Source organism: Mastigoproctus giganteus, chromosome 4 (genome assembly GCF_048544385.1).
Source record: "Mastigoproctus giganteus isolate SK-2022 chromosome 4, ASM4854438v1, whole genome shotgun sequence".
NCBI lineage: Eukaryota > Metazoa > Arthropoda > Arachnida > Uropygi > Thelyphonidae > Mastigoproctus > Mastigoproctus giganteus.
In genome coordinates, this window is record NC_143578.1 from 188,372,700 (window position 1) to 188,398,823 (window position 26,124).

Here is a 26,124-nt window from a genome sequence, read left to right on the forward strand (position 1 = left end):
GTCTGGAAACCTCACTTCAGAAGGATTGATATTTGCTGGAATAGGTACAGAGAAGGGCAAGTTATTGCTGTGGATAAAGGGATGGTTGAGTGGGAACAGAGATTGGTGAGTTGAACAAGGGCTGCTCTTACCAAGAAAGGCTTCCATTCTGAAAATTGCAACATTTGGAGACTAGGCATGTGTGAGGTGTTTAAAGTTTTGAATAGCTTAAGCAAAATCAATGCTGATGGTATTCTTCCTCTTGCTCAGACTTTGCACGTGAGGGAGCATAAATTCAAATTGAGGAAAGTCTGGTTGCAGATTAGATGTGCAGAAGTTTGCCTTCAGTAAATGGGTGTTTTTGATTTCTGGAACAAGCTTCCATCTGTTGTTGTGTAAGTGGATGGTTTGAATATATTCAAGGAAGAACTAGACAAATTATTAAAAGGAATGGATAGGTGAAATGGGAATTTTTTTTTTATTATGCTTTTTTTTTTATGCAAGCTTGCTTTCTTGCATCATTTGCCACTATTAATACTAATATTAATTGTATCCATTGATAGCCATGAAGTTAGGTCATAATAGCAGCAAGCCACAGACCTGACATTATCTGTCCATGGACTGGAAGCACTAATAGTACCACTCTCTTTCTTGCTTAAACAGTATAACAGACAGTAGCACATGGCAATCAAAATGTTAGTCTTTGTCTAGATATTTAGTTTTTGTTTATAGCTACAGTTAAAAAGCCTTAGCACAGATTTATTTATGGCACCTTCTACATTGTATTTGTTAACTGTAAGTAGTATCTAACAATTGTTCTAAATTGTTTAATTGTAAGCTCCTGAGCCATTTGCATTTTTAGTAAATTCATTTCTTCATTCTTGTTCAGAATAATGGGTTATTTTCTGTAAAAAGATATTTTCTGTAAAAATAATGGGTTATTTTCTGTCACATTTGTTTTGATTGATAAAGCTCTCATAACATAATATATCCACATTTTTTCTTTTTTTAGATCTGAATATCTTCACTGGAGTATCCATTGTCATTATATACCACTGTGCATTAGCAGTGGTGGTTGTGAAGGTTCTATAAGAAGAGCTTTTTCTTTTATATTTCAAGCACTTGTCCAGAAAAGAGAAAATTCTCCTTCATTTATTCATTTATATATATATTTACAAGTGAGTGTGTTCTGAATTCTGTTAATCTTTGTAAATTCTGATGTTTAGTCATCCTTAAGTAATGGTAATATATACTAGTATAAAAAATGAATGCCTGTCTAGGGTGACCATATTTTCAGCAAGAAAACAGCATAAATGAATCTGCTGATTAAAAAATCAGGGCAAAATACTCTGAAAAAAAAAAAAAAAAAAAAAAAATCAGGTCATTCCTGGAACCCATCTATAGAAATCAAGGTGTCCTAATAGTGTTGCTGATATTATCACTATTTCATAAAACAGTACACAAAATAGATCTGGTCTAATGTATCATAGGGCTAATTATAGTCATCTCTGCTCTCTGTTTGACCTATATCTGTCAACCAATGAGGGAATCTGTCCTTGTAGATTTCACTGAGAGATATGAAGTCCTGAATGATACAGGAGATTGTGTTAATAAGATGATCAGTGACTGCATCAATATCATTTATCTGTGGTAGTGAGAACCAATCAATGTTATCAAATTCACGTCCTAATAATTGCCAGTCTGCTCTCCTAAGGTTTAGCTTGGCAGAGACAAGAGTAGTGCATTTATTTTTCTGTGGTATTTTATTTGACAGCTCAAATCCTTGTGATCAGATTGCAGAAATGAAATTTCTTCTAAAATTAGGATCTCCTTGGATGCAAAAATGAGATCCAGTAATGCCTTGCCTCTTGTACAAGTATTGTTGTACTGCTTGAGGCCTAGTTCAGCCATGATGTCATATAGCAGCCTAGTTGTAGCGGGTGACTCCCCATTGCCTAAAGGAGAGTGCTGAATATTGAAGTCTCCAAACAAGTAAACCTCATTTGACTGGTGAAAAAAATGTTTCAAACTCACAAAGTGCTTGTGACAGCCTCTCCATAATAAGTAGATTGACCTGGGGTGAAAGGTAGATAGCTTTGAGAACAGTTTGGTTATGAACCTTCATCTGACAGAATATTTCTTCAATATTGTGGAATGACCTGTGCATTGTTACTACAAATTGGTTTGAGATTATGATCACGATGCCACTGCCCCTTGATCCTCTGTCTCTTCTGAGGACAGTATAGCTTACTGTTGCAATTTCTAAAGTAGAATCCCATCGTGCAGCCACATTTCAGTGAAAATATAGACATCAAATTCCAGGGAGCAAAGCAAGATTCTAAGTTTGTCAGTTATCACTGTTTTGGCTTCGGCGACAGAGCCAGATTGTCGTTTCCTCTGTTACCTGCTTTTGTCTGATCATAAGATGCTTTCTTCCCTTTGTTGAGGGCACTAATGTTTTCAATGGATCTATCAATCTTGCTTGAGGAAGTCTGTGGTCTTTGTTCGGTTGACTGCTTAGCTGGGAGCTGATTACATTTGTCCACCCCACAACAATCTCCCCCTGAAGCCGCTGAGAAGTGGCAGTCAGCAGGAATGCGTGTGCAGTGAGGGCAGATTGCGATTAAGCTGAATTGGGAGTAGCTTTTATGGAATTGGATAAGCTCTGATGAGTTAAGAAAGTTCATCAATTTAGCAGCATCATCAAGATTCCTTAGCTCTGTTTTGTTAAATATAACCAGGAGGATAAGTTTGATCTCCTTATTTTCCCTATGCAGTACTGTGATATAGTCTTTCAACTCTTGTAGTTGTGCTTTAATAAGAACACTTACTTGCTCAGGATTAGCAAAAGAATCTGGATAAACTTCACCATAGCACTTTGTTTCAGTTTCAAGTATTTTTTTTTCAGATTGCAAGAACTGAGTACTGTCATCAGGATTGTTTGTCAGTGACTTCACATCACAACTACCGTGTTTAGTCAACTCAAGAAGTTCACTGAGTTTATTAGCCACAAGATTGTTTCTATTTAAGTGTTCTTTCTGGAACTGACGGAACTCATTGGAGAGTTATTTCACAGCTGTTGAAATCTGTGCTAAAACTTTGTCGCCTCCTGCGCGCTCCTGCAAAAGCACAAGCTGGACTGCTTTTGATTGCAGCAGATTTTTCTGAAGGCAAATGATGATCCCATCATGCGTAACGTCACAATTTTTCATAAGGACAGAATTGCGGATGGTCCTGCTCCTGGAGGAGTAGCTATCCTTGTGGACAACCAGACCCCAGTTCAGCCTTTGCTACTTACAACCAGCATAGAGGCTATTGCAATTCGCCTTACAGTGCACTTTTTGTAACCATCTGTTCTATTTATTTGCCACCTGTAACTAACATCTCCCAGAAAGACTGTGATGATCTTGTAATGCAGTTCCCCCCCTCTTACTTCTTGGAGATTTTAATGGGCGTTACACCCTGTAGGGTAGTGCTAATGGAAGGGGACGAGTCATAGAGCATATGCTCAATCAAGGGGTTAATGGAAGGGGACAAGTCATAGAGCATATGCTCAATGACAGTGATCTTTCCCTTCTAAATGAGGTAATTAACACATTCTTCCGACCGTTTGCGTACACTTTTGTTGTAAGCGTAATCTTCGTCCTGAACCAGAATTAAGGCTCGGACGAAATGCTATTCCAGTAGTGTCAGACACAAAATTCTTGGGAATTGCGTTTGATAAAAAGTTGACCTTTCTAGAACATATTCGTCAACTTCGTACAAAGTGCATGAGAGTATTAAATATTCTTCGCTCACTCTCCTCTACGCACGTTGGGGAGCAGACAGGTGCACCTTACTATGAATTTATCGTGCACTTGTACGATCCAAATTAGATTATGAGTCTCAGGTATACTCCTCAGCCAGAGACAGTGTCCTTCGATGGCTGGACCCTGTCCACCATCAGGCTAACCGTATTGCTACTAGAGCATTTCGAACATCTCCTGTCCAGAGCTTATACGTCGAAGCAAACGAATCACTGTTATCCCTTCAACATAAGCAGTTGTCTTTAAACTATGCTTTAAAGTTGAAATCCCTTCCAAACCATCCTACGTGGACATCCGTTTTTGAACCACATTGGGAAAACTTGTACAATATCTGTCAGACTGCCAACCGGCCTTTTGATGTTAAAATCATGGTAGACAATGTTGCACAAACACCAAAAGAAACTCTTCCACCCTGGCATGCTCATACCCCATCGTGTGACTTTTCCCTTAAGATATGGGTAAAGTCTGAGACTCCATCATCTGTCTACCAGCAGTTCTATTCTGCACACTGAGCTGAGCACTCCGACTTCCTGCCAGTTTACACAAACGGCTTGAAGTCTGAATCGTGCGTAGGATCTGCTCGAAGTCTGAATCGTGCATAGCAGCAGCAGTGTATATGCTGAATTCTTCCTGAATCAAGCATATACACTGCAGAGCTGCATGCTATAGAGTTAACCTTGGATCACATTCAAACTTGTCAATGCCAAAGGTCAATAATATATTCTAGTTCTTTGAATGTATTACAGGCTTTATTATCTTTGAGACACAACTCTCACCCAGTTCTCTGTCGGGTTCAGCAGAAGATACATTCTCTTTGTGAATACAAGTTTGATATCCGCTTCTGCTGGATTCCTGGCCACATTGGGATAAGGGGAAATGATTTGGCTGACACTCAGCCAAATCAGCAGCTCCCACTAATAATCATTGCCTGTCAGTCCCTTATACAGACTACAGCCAAATAATACACAACAAGATATATTCCCAGTGGCAAGAACTGTGGCATAGAGAAAGAACAAATAAATTATACCAGATAAAACCTGTAATAGAAACATGGCAGTCCAGTCTGTGCAGGAATCGGAGCGAGGAAGTTGTTCTTGCTCGACTCCGCATAGGACACAGTCATCTGACACATTCGTTTCTGCTGAGGGCAGATGACCCTCCTATGTGCGAGTCTTGCAACACCATTTTATCAATAAAGCATATTTTAATAGATTGCATTAATTTTATCCATGTTCGCAATATATATTTTACTGCTTTTACTCATCTGACTGGGCTTTATACACTCAGTCAGATTTTATCAGACAACGACCACGTGTCAGCAGTTTTTAAGTTTTTACAACCTATTAATATATATACACATATATAAATTGGATAATTTACTTTTAAACTTATACTGCCGTATATATATAAATAACAATATGACGAGGTAACTTTTTTAAAGGTTACCAGAATTTATCTTTGTTGATATTTTAATCTTTTCTTGGCGCAGTATAACCGCAGTCGTTTTTGCGGCAATAAAATCAAAATTAGTCAATCAACACCTTTTTCCACATGTCTACTTGTACATTTTCTGCCATTGATCTCTCTCTCTCTCAATATGCTCCCCTTCTCTACTCCCTTCACTCACTTGGGAAGTGAAGGAGAACCCATATGGAAGTGATCACTTCCCTGTGATAACCTTCTTACATAGTGGGAGACCATGTCTTCCTTATAGGTTACTGTGGTGGAAGATTGATCAGGCTGATTGGAGTGCCTTCCGACGTCTGGCAGAGTTTGACATCACTGCAGTTAGTCAGGAGCATACAACGTACATCACAGAAAATATTGTTCAAGCAGCTGTGAATGCTATTCCACAAACATCTATATAGTTTCCACCTTTTCTCAAACCATAGTGGAATTCACAATGCACTGCTGCAAAAAAGGCTCAAAACAAAGCTTGGGGGATATTCCGATTATATCTTACCGTAGCTAACCTTAGCCTTTACACATGCACGAGCCAAAGCACGCTACATCTACCATCAGAGCTCAAAGCAATCATGGATTGCTTTGAGCTCTGATGGCAGATGGAAAATGTACATTCTTCGATCATAATTGTTGCACTATTGCAGACTCAACTGCAATAGCCAATTCTCTTGGGGAAACATTCTCTAATATCTATACAACATCATCGTATTCCCCAGAGTTCCTGGTCCCGAAACAAAAACTCAAAAACAGGCACTTAATTTCACATCAAGAAGCCTTTATCCCTATAACAGGCCACTCACTATACAGGAGGCGCCTCCGTAGCCAGTTGGGAAGGAGCAGCAGTGCGTAGCACTCGCGTCTTGATTAGACCGGGGTTTGAGCCCATCACCACCAAATATGGAGGATGCGGAAAGGTCAGGGAATGACCACCGCATATCCCAGAGCAATATGGCCTTAGTTGCTAATGCTCCTAAAAACCAAATAACAACAACAACAACTATACAGGAATTGAAAAGAGCTCTTATCCTACCTAATGCAAGTGCTGTTGGACCTGATAGCGTCCATTATGAAATGATTAAACGTCTTTCACCAAAATCTGTGGATCACCTGCTCCTTCTGTATAACAGAATCTATATTGAAGAGCAGTTTCTTGATGACTTGCACAAGGCAATCATTCTTGCCTTTGCAAAGCCAAGAAAGGATCCTAAAATTCTTATTAATTATCGTCCTATTCCTCTGACAAGCTGTTGTGCAAAATCCTAGAGAGAATGGTTAATTTTCATTTTAGCATTAGCATTAGTTGAGGCATATGATGCAAAAAAGCAAGCTTATAGAGCATTAGCCAAAAAAAAAAAAAAAAAAAACCTTCCCGTTTCACCCATCTGGTCACTCCAAATGTTTCTCTAATTCAACCTTAAATTTATTTAAGCTATCAACTTCCACAACAACAAATGGCAGTCTGTTCCAGCAATCAACTACCTGCTGGCTAAAGGAAAACTTCCGCACATCTGTTCTACAACTGTCTTTCCTCAATTTGAATCTATGCCCCCCTCAGGTTCTTAATCTGAGCAAGCAGAAATATACCATCAGAAGTGAGCCTGCTCAAACCATTCAAGGCCTTATACACCTTAATCAAATCACCTCGCAAGCAGAGGTGTATTGCTAAAAAAAATAGTACTGGAACGCTCATTCTCCAGAAAACTATATGATAACGCCATGTCGACTGTACAGTAACTGAATCAGACTTCAGACTCACGATTCATAGACAACCAGTTCTAGCGTTCAGCTCATGTCGAATCAAAACGCAGCATTCACACACATCACAGTATATCTCATTCAGTATATCATCACAATATATCTTTTTATCTAACACATTATACTTTAGTAAGAAACATTCAAGTTTCATCGCAAAATTTATATTTTTGTTTTTAAATAAATTTTTAAAGAAATCTATTAATTTTAAAGATTACTATTAATATATATTTTAGTAGCAATGCGTAAAATAGATATTCCTCCCTCCCCTTTGATGCCATTGTTTCATAATATTAGGTGTATGAATTTAATGATTTTCTATTATAACATTTAGAAAAAAGTTCCAGAACGTTGTTCTGACCCGAATACACCACTGCTTGCAGATGCCTAGTCTCCAAATGCTGCAACTTGCAGAACTTAAGCCTTTCTTCGTAAGCCCACCCATTTGTCCTCTCACCAATCTTGTTGCCCTTCTCTGTACTCATTCTAGCAACTCTACATCCTTCCTAAAATGAGGCCTCCAGACCTGTACACAGTACTCAAGGTCTGGCCTTACCATTGCCTTATACAAAGGTATAATCACCTTGTATCTACTAGCAAAATTCCTATATATCATTAACAAAACTTCATGAACTGCTCTGGCAGCCCGTCTGCACTGCTCAGAGAACTTCATATCCGACTGCACAATTATTCCCAGCTCTTTTTCATTCTCCACCTCCCTGAGTGTAGTACCACACAGTTAATAATTTCAAAAAAAATTGCTGCAATTTTTCACATGGAGAAAATATTACTTGAAAATGAAATTATTACATTGCGAAACAGTATCTTCCTAAAAGCCAGATCATCAGAAGAAGACTTTTGGAAATATGTTTGCCGAGAAAAGTAACCAAATGTAAAAAAAATGCATATAGTGTGCATAGTGTTAGGGTCAGGCACCACCTGTAGTTTCCCACATCTGCGCCATATATACACTGTGAAGAAATACAGTACTATTGTAAATTCCAGAAAAGTGTTGTGTTTAATGTGCAGTATTGTGTTGGGTTCTGTTGTGTGTCCTGACATTTGGCCGCAGGGCCCCTGGTGGAACCCCACGTTGCCCGCACACACACCACTAGGAGGTAGCCAGGCTGCCCATAATTCTCTGGCTGGTCTCCATCAGGGTCGCTCAGCTTCCTGAGCGGAGACCAAATTAAAAAAAAAATAGTAAAAGAAAAAAAAAAGAAATAAGAAATTAAATAATGATAATAAAAAAGACAAATAATAATTTTTAAAAAAGCACGATTAGATAGAGTGAGGTAGTACAGGGTGTACGGAAGAAGAGGGGGAATGAAAGTAAGAGTAAGGGGATATAGGCAAAGGCATCCCAAACCAGTCAATGGACAATCAGTCCATCAGGCAAAGGCGAAGAAAGAGGAAGGAATGGGATCGAAAGTGACTGCAAGGGAGCACAGATAGGATCGCCATTTGGCGCCTCTGTCAAGTCCAGGTGGTGTCCAATCCAAGTGTTTAAGTCAATCCAATGGTAGCTTTCAAACTCCAATCATCGGATAGTTGTTGTTTGATGGTGTGATGGTCAAGTTCATGACTGTCTAGTCTGGATGGAAGTCCATCATGGTCTCAAACTGTCTGTTGTCTTTCTTGGGACCATTGTGGTCTCGGTACAGGTACTGTAGATAAGGATTTCCTTCGGCTGAAGAGCTCTTGTGCGAAACGCATAAAAGCTGTATATTCCTCCCTACTATCAAGCAGGTGTGTTTCTTGGTCTTTGGGTATGTAGGTCAAGGAAGTGATGAAGGGGCAGTGGAGATCCTCATACAAGGGGCAGTCATACGTAAGGTGCGACCAACTCTCAGTCCCACCACGGGTGCAAGTGGGATCATTGATGATTCCCAGGGCCATCAGTTTGCCTTTTAATGATCCATGGCCAGTTAACAGGTATGTAGCATAAAGGCCAGGTGAAAACCAAGGGGGGAAGCCGGGGGAACACCCTATTAATGTAAGAGAAGAACTTTCTAATGATTTCACCTTTGTTGGAAGTAGTCGATCTCACTTGCCATGCCTGCTGCAGATGCGTGAGGAGACGCTTCTTTTCTGCTGTTCTTTCGTTTGCGGGGTCTATTGTGAAGTCAAGGATGGTCTTGGAATTTGCTTTGGAGAGGTGGACGAATAGTCCACAGCAGACCACCTCCAGGTCCAGTGGCATGGCGCCTGCCAGGATTTACAGAGCATGAGTAGTGACAGTACAGCAGGCACTGGTAGTGATGCCTGCTGCATAACGTACCAGTTGCCTGCTGCATACGTTATAATCGAGGTAAATACCGCTTTATAGAATAAGGACAGAGTGTGACTATTGAGTCCCCAGTCCCGTCTGGAGACCCTGGTGACAAGAGCGGTGTAATTGTGTATGTTTCTTCTTAGGTGTTTAATATGTGGCTGGAAATTTGGTTTGCTGCTAAGGATAATTCCTAGATACTTAAGTTGAATGGAGAATTTTATGGTTCTGTTGTCAATTTTTATCTGTGGCAGTCTGGCTTCATTGAGACTTCCTTTGAGAAGAATAGAATCTGTTTTGGTGGCAGAGATGGTGAGGTTGTGGTGTTTAGCCCAGTCCTGTTGCTTCTGCAGTACATTATTTGCCAAAATCTCCAGTCGTACCCTAGAATTGCTGGTAACGGTGATAATAAGATCATCTGCATAGGCCTGAGAGGTGACCTCTCCCAGGTCCATGCCAAGGAATTCATCAAGGACAAGATTCCACAAGAATGGGCCCAGAACCGAGCCCTGTGGGCATCCTGTGTAGATCTGTCTGGTGATTTTCATATATGGAGCATTGACAGTGATTGACCTGTTGGAAAGGTAGCTTTTGATTGAGTTATATAGGTTTGCTGGAAGCTTTGATTGGCGCAGTCTGCCCAGGGCGCTCGGCCACCAAAGTGAGTTGAACGCCCCAGAAAAGTCGACAGCGATGACCAGAAACTATTTCTTTCGGGTAATTAAAAAAATGCAGTGAACTTTTAAATTCCTGTTTTGGTTCCACACATCTGTGTGAATCAGCCTTTTCATATTTGAAGCAAACAAAGACGAAGAATCGCTGTGCTCTTATGGACTTGCATACAGAAGATTCTTTACTGTTGGCCTTATCACAGTATATCCCCGATTTTGAAAGCTTGGCAGATGATATAAAGACACAAACTTTGCATAAATTAAAATTTTAGATACGTATGAATTTAAAATAAGAATTCTGAATTGTATTGAATTTTAAAATTTATAAACAACATTTTTCAATATGTATTGATTAACTTTTTTAACCTTGTGCAATTAAATTTTTGAGATGGTAGATCGCAGCACATTTTGAAGGAAAAAAGTAGATCACATCACAAATTAAGTTAGCCACCCCCTGCTATATATCCTTGACAAAACTCCGTGACCTGCTTTGGCAGTCCGTCTGCACTGCTCAGTGAACTTCATGTCTGACTGCACAATTATCCCAGGTTAATTGTAGTACTTTTCTCTTGAGTTACTGCTACCCATATAGAGTATTTTGCATTTGTCGATGTTAAACTTCAGTTGGCACATCTCAGCCCATCTGCCTAACTTTTCTAGATCCTGTTGCAATAGCATACTGTCTTTACAACTCTGCCAACCTTTGTATCATCTGTAAACTTGGGCATTAAGCCTGATATACCTTCATCAATATCATTGATAAATACACAAAACAACAGACGCCTCCATAGCCAGGTGGGCAGGAGCAACAGTGCATAGCACACGTGATTAGACCGGGGTTCAAGCCCGTGACCACCAAATACAGAGGATGCAGAAAGGTCAGGGAATGACCACCGCATATCCCCGGGGAGCAATATGGCCTTAGTTGCTAATGCTCCTAAAAACCAAATAACAACAACTAAACAACAATGGGCCCAGCACCAAACCTTGGGGGGGCTCCGCTAATAACATTAGATCACGTAGAGCAGTGTTCATTTATTAACAATCTCTGTCGTCTTCAACTCAACCATCCCTTTATCCATTGCAGTAACTTGCCCTTAATGCCATACCACTCCAATTTGTACAACAGTCTTCTATGTGCAACAGTATCAAAAGCTTTCCTGAAATTCAAATTTATGATATCATAATTATTTTTTTGCATTCACTTCTTTTGTGACCACATCGTAGTATCCAATCAAATTGGGGCGCCTCCATAGCCAGTTGGACAGGAGAAGCAGTGCGTAGCACACGTTTCTTGATTAGACCAGGGTTTGAGCCCGTGACCATTAAATATGGAGGATGCAGAAAGGTCAGGGAATGACCACCACATATCCCAAGAGCAGTATGGCCTTAGTTGCTAATGCTTCTAAAAACCAAACAACAACAATAATCAAATTGGTCAGACAAGACTTACCCTTAACAAACCCATGCTGTGTCTGAGCTATTGCTGCTGTCTTGTATAGGTGATCCAGTATCACCTCTTTAACCAGTGGCTCCATTATTTTCCCTGGAACAGAAGTTAAACTAACAGGTCTATAATTATTTGTGTCACCCTTTGTGAATTGGGGATACATTTGGACATCTCCAGTCCGTGGGGACCTTCACTGACTCTAAAGATGCTTTCATAATTATGTCTAAAGATTTACTTATTTTTCTTGCTGCCTCCTTCATTATAACTGGATAGATTCCATTTGTCCCAGGTGCCTTTTTTATGTTTAACTTCAACAATTTCTCCTCCACTTTGCTCTCAGTTATTACAAAATCACTTAGCTCCCTGTTAGAGTTTGATAAACTTCTGACATTCCTCATGTGTGAATGTAGAGCAAAATACTCATTCAGTTTATCAGCTACTTGAGCAGGATCATCAGTAGTAAAACCATCTATGTTAAGTGGACCAATCTGATTCATCCCATTCCTTCTAGAGTTTACATAAGTAACGAACTCTTTGCTGTTTTTCTTTGCATCCTTTGGAAAAGATTTCTCTTAATCTGCCTAACCTCCTTTGTGACTTGATTACAGACTATCTTATATCTGTCATAGGCTTCTGTGTCGCCTGATATTTATATGCATCCCATGCATTTTTCTTCTCTGCCACGAACCTCATTAATTCATTTGAACATCCATTTAGGCCTCAATCTTGAACAGTAGTTCTTAGTTGGTATGAAAAGCCTAGTAGTCTCCTAGATTAAGTCCCTGAAGGCTTCCCATTTAGAATTCACCGCTGGTAACATTATCAGGTGGTCCCACTGTATAGAATTTAAAAATTGTCTGAGCTTGCTGTAGTTACCTTTACAAAACAAAATCCCTTCCCTTTACTCTGGATGGTAGTTACATTTTTAAGTAAATCTCACATTAGTACACTGTGATCACTGTCATAATTGGTTCCATTATCTGCAAATTCTTAATGCATGAATAATCACTGCTGATAATCAGATCAAGAGTATTACTCCCTCTGGTTCCCTTGAACATGTTGCTGTAGACAACACTCCTGTAATAAATCCACAAAAGTCTTGCTAGCATGTGAGTGACCAACCCACAAGTTACAGGCAATATCTGGAAAGTTAAAACCCCCCAATTACAAGACATTCTGATTTACTGGCCCACTCTATTTCTCTGCACAACTGTTCATTGTACTCATCAGAGTCATTAGGCCTATGACATACTCCTACTCTCATTTTCCCTTTCCCAGTGTTTTTGTCACACCAAATAGACTCAACATTGCATTGTTCACTTGTGTCAACTGGATGCGCTTCCTTATATTTTATGTGTTTCTTAACTAACAGCATAACCCCTCCTCCTGTCCTACCCTGTCTGTCCTTTCTGTACACATTGTACTCCCCAAATTCCAATTCTGCACTTCTTATTGGTGTGACACCATGTCTCTGATATCCCAACAATATCTGCCTTTGATGTCTTGATCAGTACTTCAAATTCATCAAATTTTATTTACTATGCTTCTATCATTAGTGTACATGCAAGTATACATGCACTTGTTCTTACTCTTAGTTAACCTAACACAGCCCAAATATTTATTTGTACAATAATGACTCCCAGCAGCTCTTGAAGTCCCCAGCAACTTGTTTTCTAGGCTACTGCTCATTACAATAGAAGCAGTCCAAGAATCACTTTCACCTCTGCCTGCAGCTACCGTTAATTTTTTAGTCTGTGAATTGGTCAGACAAGACTTCCCCTTAACAAACCCATGCTGTGTTTGAACTATTACTGCAGTCTTGTCTACGTGATCCTGCATTGCTTTTTTCTAACCAATGATTCTATTATTTTCCCCCGAACAGAAGTTAAACTAACAGGTCTATAATTATTTGTGTCCCCCTTTGAACCCCCTTTGTGAATTGGGGATACATTTGCACATCTCCATTCCATGGGGACCTCCACTGACTCTAAGGCTGCTCTCATAATTACGGCTGAGGGTTTGCTTACTTCCCTTGCTGCCTCCTTCATTATAACTGGATAGATTCTATGTGCCCCAGATGCCTTTTTTATGTTTAACTTCAACAATTTCTCCTCCACTTTGCTCTCAGTACAAAATCACTTAGCTCCCTGTTAGAGTTTGATAAACATCTGACATTCCCCTCCTTGAATAACTCCTCATGTGTGAATGTAGAGCAAAATACTCATTCAGTTTATCAGCTACTTGAGCAGGATCATCAGTAGTAGAACCATCTATGTTAAGTGAACCAATGTGATTCTAGAGTTTACATAGGTAACGAACTCTTTGCTGTTTTTCTTTGTGTCCTTTGCCAAAGGTTTCTCATAATCTGCCTGTGCCTGCCTAACCTCCTTTGTGACTTGATTACAGACTACCTTACAAATTTGTATATCTGCCATAGGCTTCTGTGTCCCCCTGATATTTATATACATCCCATGCATTTTTCTTCTCTGCCATGAGCTTCATTAATTCATTTGAACATCCATTTAGGCCTGAACCTTGAACAGTATTTCTTAGTTGGTATGAAAAGCCTAGTAGCCTCCTAGATTAAGTCCCTGAAGGCTTCCCATTTAGAATTCTATACAATGGGATCAACATCATCTGTTGATCCCATTGTATAGAATTCAAAAACTGCCTGAGATCACTGTAGTCACCTTTACGAAAACAAAAACCCTTCCCTTTTCCCTGGATGGTAGTGACATCTTTAAGTAAATCCCATATCAATAGACTGTGATCACTGTCACCTAGTGGTTCCTTTATCTGCAAATTCCTAATTCATGAGTCATCACTGCCGATAATCAGATCAAGAGTGTTACCCCTCTGGTTGCCCCTCGAGCATGTTGCTGTAGAAAACAATCCTCCAGTAAATCCACAAAAGTCCTGCTAGCACGCGAGTGAACAATCCACAAGTTCCAGTCAATATCTGGAAAGTTAAAATCCCCAATTACAAAGACATTCTGATTTAATGACCCACTCTATTTCTCTGCACAATTGTTCGTTGTACTCATCAGAGTCATTAGGCTTATAACACACTCTTACGCTCATTTTCCCTTTCCCAGTATTTATGTCACTAACTCAACATTGCACTGTCCACCCATGTCAATTGAATGCACTTCATTAGATTTTGTGTGTTTCTTGACTAACAGCATAACCTCTCCTCCCTTCCTACCCTATCTATCCTTCCTGTACTCATTGTACTCCCCATATTCCAATTCTTACTGCTTATATCTGTGTGACACCATGTCTCTGATATCCCAACAATATCTGCCTTTGATGCCTTGATCAGCACTTCAAATTCATCAAATTTATTTACTATACTTCTAGCATTAGTGTACATGCAAGTATACATGCATCTGTTTTTACTCTTAGTTAACCTCCTAACACTGCCCATGTATTTATTTGTTCCATGATGACTCCCAGCAGCTCTTGAAATCCCCAGCAACTTGCTCTCTAGGCTGCTGCTCATTACAGTAGAAGCAGTTTAAGAATTGCTTTTGCCTCTGCCTGTGGCTACTGTTAATCTTTTAGTATGTGAATCCCCCCAAGCTAGCAGTATTCCAACCCACCTAACACTGCCTCAATAGCATCAGCAAATATCTGGCACCCTGTAGAAGCAGTTGCTCCTGTTAGTAGGCATAGTCCATGCTGAAAAAAATTTTACCCCGTGAGCCTTTTACAGAATCAAATGACCTTCTCTCTAGCATCCAGTACAGCTTACGAAGGAACCGTCCACTCTGGACTATAGTATACTTATTTTATATATAAAATTTTTGCAACAGGAGTAAAACTTTTATTAAAATAATATATAGAAAAATATAGCTAAAACATAGGATTAAAAGCTTAGAAGTAATAAAAGAAATAAGAACTTGTATATCAAATAGAAGCAATCAAGAAGCTTGAAAAATGAATACAAAAAAAAAGAAAAAAAAAAGGGTGATGCAAAAAATGCAATAACCAAGTACAGTCTCTTTGGGTGGTGTTAAGAAGAAAAGAAACTAGTACAATGCATGTATGTTAGTGAAGTTATAAGAAATTTTCCATCATTCATCATGCTGTGAAATAACTACCTCGATAATGGGATATATGTACTTACCTCTATTTTGATTAATATTGGACCTGCTACGCCAACCAGGCTAGCCAGGTGGGTAAGGTGCCTGTCTGGCAACCCAAAGGTTGCGGGTTTGAATCCCGCCTCGGGCTTGGATCAGAGTAAATGCAAAAACTTTGGGAGGTGCATTATGGCCACAGAAGCTGATGCACCAACAACTAACAAAAAAAAAAAAAAAAAAAATAGACCTGCTACACATATGCTGAGTGCCTCTAAGAGCAATGACAAAAATGAAGTGTGTAATCTAAAATCTCAATATTAGAATGTGGATTGCAATTAATATGCTGCTCAGACAGTAATTCTGCAATGATGGAATAAGTGAAACTGGCCCAGTGAATAGCAAGGCAGCTGACCCACCCCTCAAGTTCCCAAATGCATAGGTGCAGCCTCGGGGCCTGGCTCTTGACTATGGTCAGTCTCACTTATATAACATGCCCAACAATACAGGAATTTAATCTGATGTGTAGAACTTCCCCATTACATCAAGGGAATAACAGACTTCACCTTAGAAACCAGTGATGAACTTCGATCAGAGATGCCTGGATAGTGAGAAATGTAAGTCACGGCAATTAGTTCCTACTTATGACCGAAGTAGGAAACCAAAGTACTCCCATAAAACAGAAATCTATGAAAAACATGGGAGTGGGAATATTGATATACAATTAATATGCTGTTCACACCAGTAATGCTGTGCAGGGGTGGAGCTTTATTGGTGTCAGTAGCATATTGACAGTAATCAGTGTCTAACGTTGAGATTTTAGACTATATGCTTAATTTTCTTAATCACTCTTGGTTAGCAGTACTTCATATAGGTTTAGTAGTTCCCAGTATTAATCGTAATAAAAGTACCAACACATCCTGTTATGGAGGCAGTTATTTTACAGCTAAAAAACTGATTGTTACATTATGTTGCATTGGACTGGTTCATTTCCTAAAGATGAGTATATATATACCATAAGTACATTAGAATAAGTAATGAATGTGTGTTGAGGAGAGGGAATTGAACTGACAAAGAAAGAAAGACAAATAAAAGATTGAAAGGCAACAGTAATAATATTTTCTGAACTTCAGTTAATCTAATAGCTTTGAAAGTGGAAAATGAGAGCAGTAGTACCAGATTTATTTGGTACTATTTCTCTCAAATTTATTAATTTAAGTTAAACAATACCTATTGGTGTAAATGTTTTAAAATTAACTGAATGTTTTTTAATTAATGAAATTTAATAATTATAGATCTAATTAACAGAAGGAAAAAATATAAAAATCAGTTTAAGCTAAAGTTAAATACTAAAAAGAGTTTAGGGCTGAAAGCCTCAGACTTTGGGAAATTTATTAGACAAACAAGTTAGTGCAAAGCACTAACTTTGTTCATAGTAAATCACTGAAGTAGGAGAAATGCTAAAGTTAAGTGAACTGTACACTTAACTTTAGCATTTCACCAAAGTACTATAAAATAATATTTCCAGGACCCTTTCTAGTAGGGACAATCATCACGCACCTGAAGTTTACTGGTAACCATGTCTTTCTAGTTTTATTTTGCTCTTCCATTTTCTTATTTTCCACTTTCCGTACTGTAGATTAATCAAAGACAGAGTTAGCATTCTTACAATTCTCTTTTTATCTTTTGTTTCATATCCCTTATCAATTTAATATTCCCCCCACATACTACTAAGCATGTCCACTCACCTTTAATAAAATTAATTTCCTGATTCCAATAAAATACAACAATCAGTCTTTTTCAAATTTTATTATCTTTTTCCACGTAATAATCTGCCTTCCCATTATGGGAATACCAAAAAGCATTGAAATTGCTATCTGAGGAGTAGTTTTATAAACATTAATAACAGTAAATTTTAAACAACCACAGATTCAAGTTTCAGCATTGAACCTGGAACATCCCTAGAAACATCTTTTGCAGTTTTTCTCCAAAGATTATCAGGTCTTGATATCTGAATCCTTTGCTTGGAAAGCTATTCCCTTATATGTCTGAGTAAGTTAAATGTTGTATTCTCTCTCTCTCTCATTGCTCTTGCTCACTCTGAAGCAACTAGAAACTGTAGATTAGATATCCCCTCCTTTTTTTACTACTGCAGAAGCTGTGTTGTTTCCTTCGATCCTTTGCAAGTACAGTAGAACTTCGATTGTCAGTCTCTGTTAACCATCACTTAACCCCACTATACCGTAATGCATTGTGATATTGGCACTATGTGTCACTCAGTCTTTGTATACAATTTGCTGTATACAGTTGTACTCTTGTTTCATATTTTAATAATTTTTATTTAGTAAACCCATTGAAATGACAGAGAAACATAAAAGAGTAGTGTTAGGATTATCCCAAAAAATTGAAATAATCACTCATCTAAGAAAAGGTGAAAGTGCTAAAGTATAGCATCGGTTTATGGAATAGGAAGAACAACAGTAAATGATGTAAAGCATGATGCAGACAAAATTGAAAACCATGTGTCGAAAATGAAACTGAGTTAAAAGTCGTAAAACAATGAAGCTTGTTAAAAACGAACAATTGGATACTGCAATGTTTCAATGGTTTGTTCAAAAACGTAGCCAAGGAATTCTATTTTCGGGACCTATAATAATCGAAAAAGCTGTTGAAATCAATAAAAAAAACTAGGCAGAGATCCTTCATTCAGGACTAGCATCAGATGTTTGGACAAATTTAAGTTTCGCCATGGTATTCAACAGTTGTCAGTCCAGGGTGAGAAACTGAGTGCAGATAGCACAGTGATTTCTGTTTATCATGAAAAACTACAGAAGGAAATAGCTGATAGAAGTTTGGTTAAAGACCAAATTTACAACTGCAATGAGACTGGCCTTAATTGGAAGGCACTACCTAAAAAGACACTGGCCTCAATGACTGAATATATGGCACCAGGATATAAGATGCAAAAAGATTGCATCACTATAATGGTATGTGCTAATTCCAGCAGTAGTCATAAATTGCCTTTGGTTGTTATAGGAAAACCAAAAAAGCCTAGATCATTTAAAAATATAAATTTTTATATTAATATTAATTAAATGCTTTGCCGATTAAATATTTCTCACAAAACAACATGTGGATGAGCCAAGATATATTTCATGATTGGTTTCATAAAATATTTGTACCATGTGTAAGATAACATTTGGCATCAAAAGGTTTACCACAATATGCAATGCTACTGATGGACAATGCGCCTACTCATCCCACACACGTATGTAATTTAAAAAGCGATGATGGCAGAATATCATGACACTTTCTGTCAGCAAACACAACATCTCTCATTCAACCAGTGGGCCGAGGTGTGATTGAGAGTATGAAACATCATTATCGCAAAATGTTTCATTCAAAAACTTGTTTCGGCCAAAAATAAATTAGATTTGATAGAGTTTTGGAAAACCTACACTATAAAAGACCCAATTTTAAATGTTGGTGATGCCTGGAATGATGTTCCAGTTCAAACAGTAAAGAAGCTGGAATAAGTTGTGGCCAGAAATATATTCAACTGTACAGAAACCATTCCAAAAGAAACTAAAGTTTTGCAGTTATTAGCAGTGCCCATTGCAAAAATTTCGCAATTGGTAGCAGAGCTTTTCTTTAGCTGACCTAAAGAAGTGTAGTCCACTGTTTGTCGTGAGCAGGTAAGCCAGTATGCATCGAATAGCAAACTATATTCTAGCTGTATCTGTTGCAAAAATTTTGCAATTGGTAGCAGAGTTTTTCTTTAGTTGTCCTAAAGAAATGTAGTCCACTGTTTGTCGTGAGCATGTAAGCCAGTATGCATCGAATAGCAAACTATATTCTAGCTGTATCTGTTGTGAAAATTTTGCAATTGGTAGCAGAGTTTTTCTTTAGCTGTCCTAAATGTAGTCCATTGTAGTCCATTGTTTGTCGTGAGCAGGTAAGCCAGTATACATCAAAGAGCAAACTGTATTCTAGCCGTATCTGTTGCAAAAATTTTGCAATTGGTAGCACAGTTTTTATTGCCTGATATTTTCTGAAAATTTTTAGACAGTTCATTGTCATCTCTATAAAATACTACTGAAAAGGGCAGAATATTAAAAAGTACACTAAAAACTCACCTTTCCCTTTAAAAACTTAGTCAAACTTTCATTATTAGCATTTTTTTTGCAGATGCTTCTACTGTACAGTACCTCTTCAGTATCTAGCAAATATCAGCCCTGATGTTGACATTTCAACTCCCCTGGTACCTCATCTACATGTATTTAATGTCTAGTTTAAACCTCTCACCCTATTCTTCACTTACACTTCCAAATGTGGAAGTGTAAAAATGTACCATGACAATCACGTTGCGGCCAAACTTCTTGAAGTTCGCCAACATATTTTCAACTGTAGTCTGGATCTTTGTTTTCTAAAAAATTCTCAGCCACAGACCTGAAACTAATGCATACCTGAATTTTTCTTTTAAATTTCGTTCCCTCATTAGTGTGCAAATTTAAAGTTTCCTCTAGCTGTTCTAAAGAAATGTAGTGCGTGTTTTGTTGTAAGCAGGTAAGCCAGTATGCATCGAATCCTTTGTCATTTCTTGTATCTGATGAAACATAAATTTTCTTTGATTTCACCATTTCAGACTGATCCTGAATACATTTGCAGAAACACGAAAAGGCATGTATCTTCTTCACTGCAAGGTACATTCAACACAACACGTCATCCTGACTTTGACATAATTCTAAATCCTTAAATTATTACTCACTTTAAAAAACAAAAAAAATAAAAATAAACTCAAAGCTGATAACGATAAAATGATGACTTCTGAATGTTTTAAACATAATGAATGGCAATGAGTGTATGAGCTTGCGTGTGCAATGTGGGGAGCAGTACAATTAGTTCTTTCTTTTTAAGGTAAGCAATTTTGCCATTGGTAGCACAGTTTTATTATTTTTATTTTTATTTATTTTTTTTTTTAGAACAAAGGACACGATTGTGCAAACATGCAAATTGTTAATCAGAAAAAAATGCCTTATCAACTTAGACAACTGTTTAATAGTTAACATCTTCCTGTGGCTCTATCTATGAAGTGAATGTTGAACTATACTTGTTTGTACTATAGAACTGGCCCATTCCGTAAAAAAATAACTATTCAGAATTTTTAAATTCTAACAACTTTGTGCACATCTGGGAAGAAATAGCTTCAATTTGAGACCATTTCCAGCCCGATCAGTTAAGCCTATCATTCAATCTGACTGTCGAAGGAAAACACCTTCCGTATTAAATATATAGATGTTCAAACATTCCTGGTTTTAAAAATATTTTGATGAAGGAAGTAAATGATTGGCTGGATATGGACAAAATGGACGTCGGATGTGAAATTTTAGATGACGATGAAATTGTGCAAGGAGTGATGACAATTTCAGATCATTCCGAAACTGAAGAAGAAGAAAAAGCTGCTGCTAATGGAACAATAAACATAATTAGCCACTGTGAAGCTGAAACTATGTTGTCAAAGTGCATTGAGTGGTTAGAGGTATAAGAAGAAGCAGCAAATGGCTATGCAAGTGTTGCTTTTGTGTAAAATTCGTAACATTGCCTCCAAAAAGGCTTGAGGGGTAATGAAACAAAAGAAATTGACTGACTTTTTTAGAAAACAAATTTAATTATGTAATATTGTTTTCTTTTAAATTTTTTATGATGTTAAACCAATGTAAGTCAAAATATTAAAAATAGGTATGTATGTACTATGATCTGTACTATGATTTTTTGATGACCCTGTAAAAAATAAATAATAATTAAAGTTTAATTAAATTTCATTAGGTTATGTATTATGTACATATGTACATGATCTCAGTCCCATACCCTGGCCGATTATCAAAGTTCTATTGTACTAATAAACAGATATATCCCTTAACATTTAAATTAGTTAAAACTAGCATTAAAAATTTTTACTCGAAAATAGATGACTTTAAAAATTAGTAACTGTGAGATGGTCTTTGTATATATTCCTCTGTTATGTTAGTGAAATAATTAATTTTGTTTTTATTTGAGTTCTGATATATTTGTTGTTGCTAATAGTAATTTAAAGTATTTTTATTGTATTATTTCAGGAAATGATAATGTCTGTAAATCCATTAGTTGAGGATACAGCTGATAATTTACCATGGCTTCTTCAGGAATTTTCCTTACTTATCAAGAAAAGTTTGGTAATTGACAGGCTAGAAGCAGAAGTAGCCATTCAAAGTTTTTTTAGGTATTTTTTATACTTTGTTAGTATGAGGTTAATCAGTAAATAAAACAACATTTTTTGTATAATTTCAGAATAGTTTTTAATTCCTGTAACATAGTATACACTATTTTTCATTCCATTTTCACATTTCATTTTTACATTGCATTGAGCAAACCAAGTTTTCTGCTTAGTGTATATATTTTTTTTATTTAAGCAAAAGGTATTAGAACCTATAGTACTTAGTATGAATTGAAGGATGAGAAGACAGAATATACTTGTTGACATTTTTTACAATGTCACATATCGTTTGGTCACCGGCATTGTGGTGGTTCTTTGGAGATTTGACGGATGCATTGTTTTCGAGCTTTTGAGTAGTTTAGAGTTTTTGTTTGATTTGAGGGTGCAACTCTTGCGTTTGCCCATCATTTTCGCGATTTCTAAACAAAAAGGAGGGAAAAATTCTGGCATCCCTGACATGAATGGCAAAGCAAGGTTTGCCCTTTTGCGGTGCGGCAGTCGGCGCAGCGCACTTAATCAAACTAAACATTTGGCCTTGAAGTGTCTCGGTAAATAAATCGAGAGTCTGCTGTATTTTATTATACATATGTATTTACAAGAAAATCATGCTATGTATGGGGTCAGCAGTGTTCACTTATATCCATGGTTTCAGCCATCCATGGTAGGTCTTGGAATGTATCCCCCCGCTAATACAGGGGTCTTACTGTATATACATATATTCAGAAACTGTAAGTTATTTCTGTTGGGTATATTTAATAATTCACTTATTATTTGTTTTAAATGCTTTTAATGTTCTTTTTTGAACATACATGAAATTTAAAAGAAAATATATATAAAAAAATTAACATAATTATATAAAAACAAAAAAATATACAATTCTAACATTTTAATCAGTGAGGCGGTTTGGTTTGATGGGAGGAACAGTTTTTTAATATGAGAATTTATTCCGGATAGGCTTACTCTCAGCTCCACTTCTACCGACTTTTATCTATCTCTCTCTCTCTCTCTCTCTCTCTCTCTCTCTCTCTCTCTCTCTCTCTCTCTCTCTCTCTCTCAAACCCTGTTTCGCACAAGTAGGAAGTGGAAAACAGCAATAAAATTCTAATTGCCTTATCCAAAATTCATGGAAATTCATTTTGAATTTTGATCCAAAATTTGCTAATATTAGCATTATAAGTGAATTTCCAGTGACCGGTCACTACGGATCTCAGCCAATTCTTTTTTCCTCTTGCGAATTAAGTTCTAGCATTGAGGTGTATAAGGCCTTGAATGGGTTGAGCACGCTGAATTCTGATGGGATTCTTCGACTTGTTCAGATTACGGAGCTAAGGGGGCATAAATTCAAATTAAGAAAAGACAGATGTAGAATAGATGTGTGGAAATTTGCCTTTAGCCAGCGGGTGGTTAATTGCTGGAACAAACTTCCATCTGTCATTGTTGGAAGTTGATAGGTTAAATAAATTTAAGGAGGAACTGGACAGGCATTTGGAGGGAATGATGTGATTTTTTTTTTTTGGCTGATGCTGCATAAGCTTATACACTTGCTTTCTTGCATCACATGCCACTACTACTACTATTAGGGTTGAATTTCTGTAGATTGTAATTTTTAAAGAAATACAAGTAAGTAGAAGGTATAAATGAAGAAGAAGAAAAGTTAGTTCTGTCAGCTTTGAGTTGAACAGTGAATTGACTCTAACTGGTTCAACACTTCTTCCAGCATGTTTTGAAGAGTGTAGGGGAATTAAAATGCCAATTCAAAAGTATAGTGCCATGGAAGTATATACAGAAAAGGCATGTAGCAGAAACAGAAATCTATGAGATAGAGAGCGAAGAGACTTTGTAAGAGATGGGTCATTAATTAACCTGACTGCTCTCTTTTGAATGGAGTGTAAAAGCTTGAGAGAGGTTTGTGTGACCTACTACAGATGTGGGAAGGATATTCCTTGGTAGGCAGATTTGAGATTTGTACAGAGTGAATATGTTATTTAGAAGAAAAGTAATGCCAAAAGTGAAAATATGAGCAGAGGGGCAGTGGACTCATATTTATGATAAATAAGACAGGACTGAGTTTTAGAAGGATTGAATTTCACTGAGTTTAAGTTTTAACTAAGATAAGTTTTCTTTGCCCCCACTGTAGAATTACCTGGAGATCAACATTTAGGAATTGATAATGCATATTTGAGAAGTTGAGGCCGTTTGTTCAGGGAAAGGTAGGAAGTAGTATGCTATCATTAGCAAAACTAGGGATAGGATTTCCATTCGGTGGAAGAAAACCATTACCATACAAGAGAAAAAGAATGGAAGAAAGAACTGAATGTTGGGGAACACCAGCATTAGTAAAGAGTGACAAGAGGACAGAGAGCCATCTACCAACTCCCATAGTGAACAATCAGAGAGAAAACTAGCTATCCAGTTGCAAAAAACAGATGGCAATCCATAAGTTGGGAGCTTGTTTAGAAGACCTCTATGCCTACATGATCAAAAGCCTTAGAAATATTGAGAGCAACTGCTTGAGTTCCATTAAATTTGTACGAAGACGAGTAACATAAGTCAGTCTATCACCCATGGATCAACACTGGTGGATCCATATTGATGATCATTGAACAGATGGAAGGTTTCGAAATAATTTGACTTGATAGTTGGATTTCTTCAGTGTTTTGGAAAGATTATTGTAGAGGTAAGTACAGTGAAGTGATAATTCGACAGGGGGTATTTGTCACCCTTTTTTAGGAACATGCTGGATATTAGCAAATTTCCAAGTAGAAGGAAAAAACCAGAGAAATAAGATAGTGTAAAAAATAAGGCAATGCAGAATATAAACGAACTTGTGAGCACAGGTTTTGAGAACAGGTGGAGAAATGCCACCCTTCATTTCTATTTTTTTCTATTTTACTTCTAAGGTATGTGATGTTTTTGTACATAGTAACACGTAGTAAATGCACAAGCATTTTTCTTAGTAGTCATTGGTCAGTTTTTGAGGAGGGAGGGGTTGCTTGATGAATCTTGTGGTACAATCACTTGTCATCATGTATGGGATAAGCTAACCATAAGAAAAATTTATTAGAGTTCATTAATAAGTTCAACAATATGTTGAATTGTATCAGATAGTGGTGCTAATAAATAGGTTATGCAATCGGATAAAAGTCTATAGTACTAGTTTTAAAACTTGAATAAATTAAAGTAGAATAAGACGAAATTTTAATATCACTGTCACTATAATTTAAAACTATATACATAAACACACAAACATTGTCAAGGTATCCAGATACAAAAAATATCTGGGTACCCCTGGGATTTGGATATATGAACTATATCACCATCTATGTCACAAATAGGTATAAAAGCAACTGTGTTTGTAAGCAAATCAATGAAATAAGATTTGTCAATATGTTAAGCTTAGCAAATTTCAAGGGGGAGTCATCACAGGATACTATATTAGTAAATCAATTTTGTGCCACTGCAACAAAACAACATCCTAGATCAATGTTGACTGATGTAATCACTGAACGGGAATGCCATGGTACTACTGCAGCAAGGAAATGTTTGGGTAGACAGCATTCAGATTGAAGGAAGCATTCCTTCAATGTGAATACTGCAGGAAATGACATCACTATAAGGATGATGCATTGGGAGCTGCATAACATCAGATTTTATGAAAGAGGAACTTTTGAAGGCTGTGTTATATAGTGATGAATCATACATTATTTTCTAATCTGATGACCAAATTTGGGTCTGACAGGTACCTGGCAAACATTATTTACTGGTATGTTCGTCATCCCAACTGTGAAGTTGGACAGAGGCACTGTAATCATAGGGGATTGTTTATCATGGTTTGGGCTTGGTCTGCAATTGGTTGTTATTCCAGGAATAGCAAATGCTGTATGGTACATTGGCATTCCCAACAATTCCACTCTTCCTACAGCATGGGCGGAGTAAGGGGATGGCCATTTTCTGTTTCAGCATGTCATACTACACAGCCTATAGTGACTTACCTTGAAGACATGAGCAGGCAAAAGCTTCATTGGCCCATCTGACTCCTTTGAATGAACAGGTATATTGGCTTCAGCTGGAACAATATGCTTGCAACCATTAGCTAAATTGACTACTATGTTGAAGTGAGAAATGGACCAAAAATGCCACCTTCCTGTTGTCAAAAATTTATTCAGAATCTACCAAGATAGGTCAATATGTTTTTAAATATATTGTATCAATAAAAGATTATTTAAAACATGCAAACATCCAGTTACCCTTGCAGTATACAAGGAAAAATTGATTACACAAAAACATTTAAATACAAGTTGAAATCACAGTCATATAAAGTGAAGATTTCAGAAGTGACATGCTTTCATTATCAACAGGAAAACATATATCTGGCCATGTACATGATTAGTGAAT

General features: G+C 37.4%; 2 protein-coding genes across 2 annotated transcripts in view; both read left to right on the forward strand.

Annotated features, from left to right (window-relative positions):
* The window catches only part of LOC150087268 (Fanconi anemia group A protein-like), a 202,739-nt gene extending 201,567 nt beyond the window's left edge, over positions 1-1,172 (forward strand). Inside the window, exon 10 of the mRNA XM_090372428.1 lies at positions 992-1,172. Within this exon, the coding sequence (XP_090228554.1) occupies positions 992-1,172 (181 nt within the window). The remainder of the gene's footprint in view (positions 1-991) is intronic.
* An 8,056-nt stretch (positions 1,173-9,228) lies between these two features.
* LOC150087269 (uncharacterized) overlaps positions 9,229-26,124 on the forward strand; it is a 151,106-nt gene continuing 134,210 nt past the window's right edge. Inside the window, exons 1-2 of the mRNA XM_090372429.1 lie at positions 9,229-9,312; positions 21,593-21,735. Coding sequence (XP_090228555.1) covers positions 9,229-9,312; positions 21,593-21,735 — 227 coding nt within the window. The remainder of the gene's footprint in view (positions 9,313-21,592; positions 21,736-26,124) is intronic.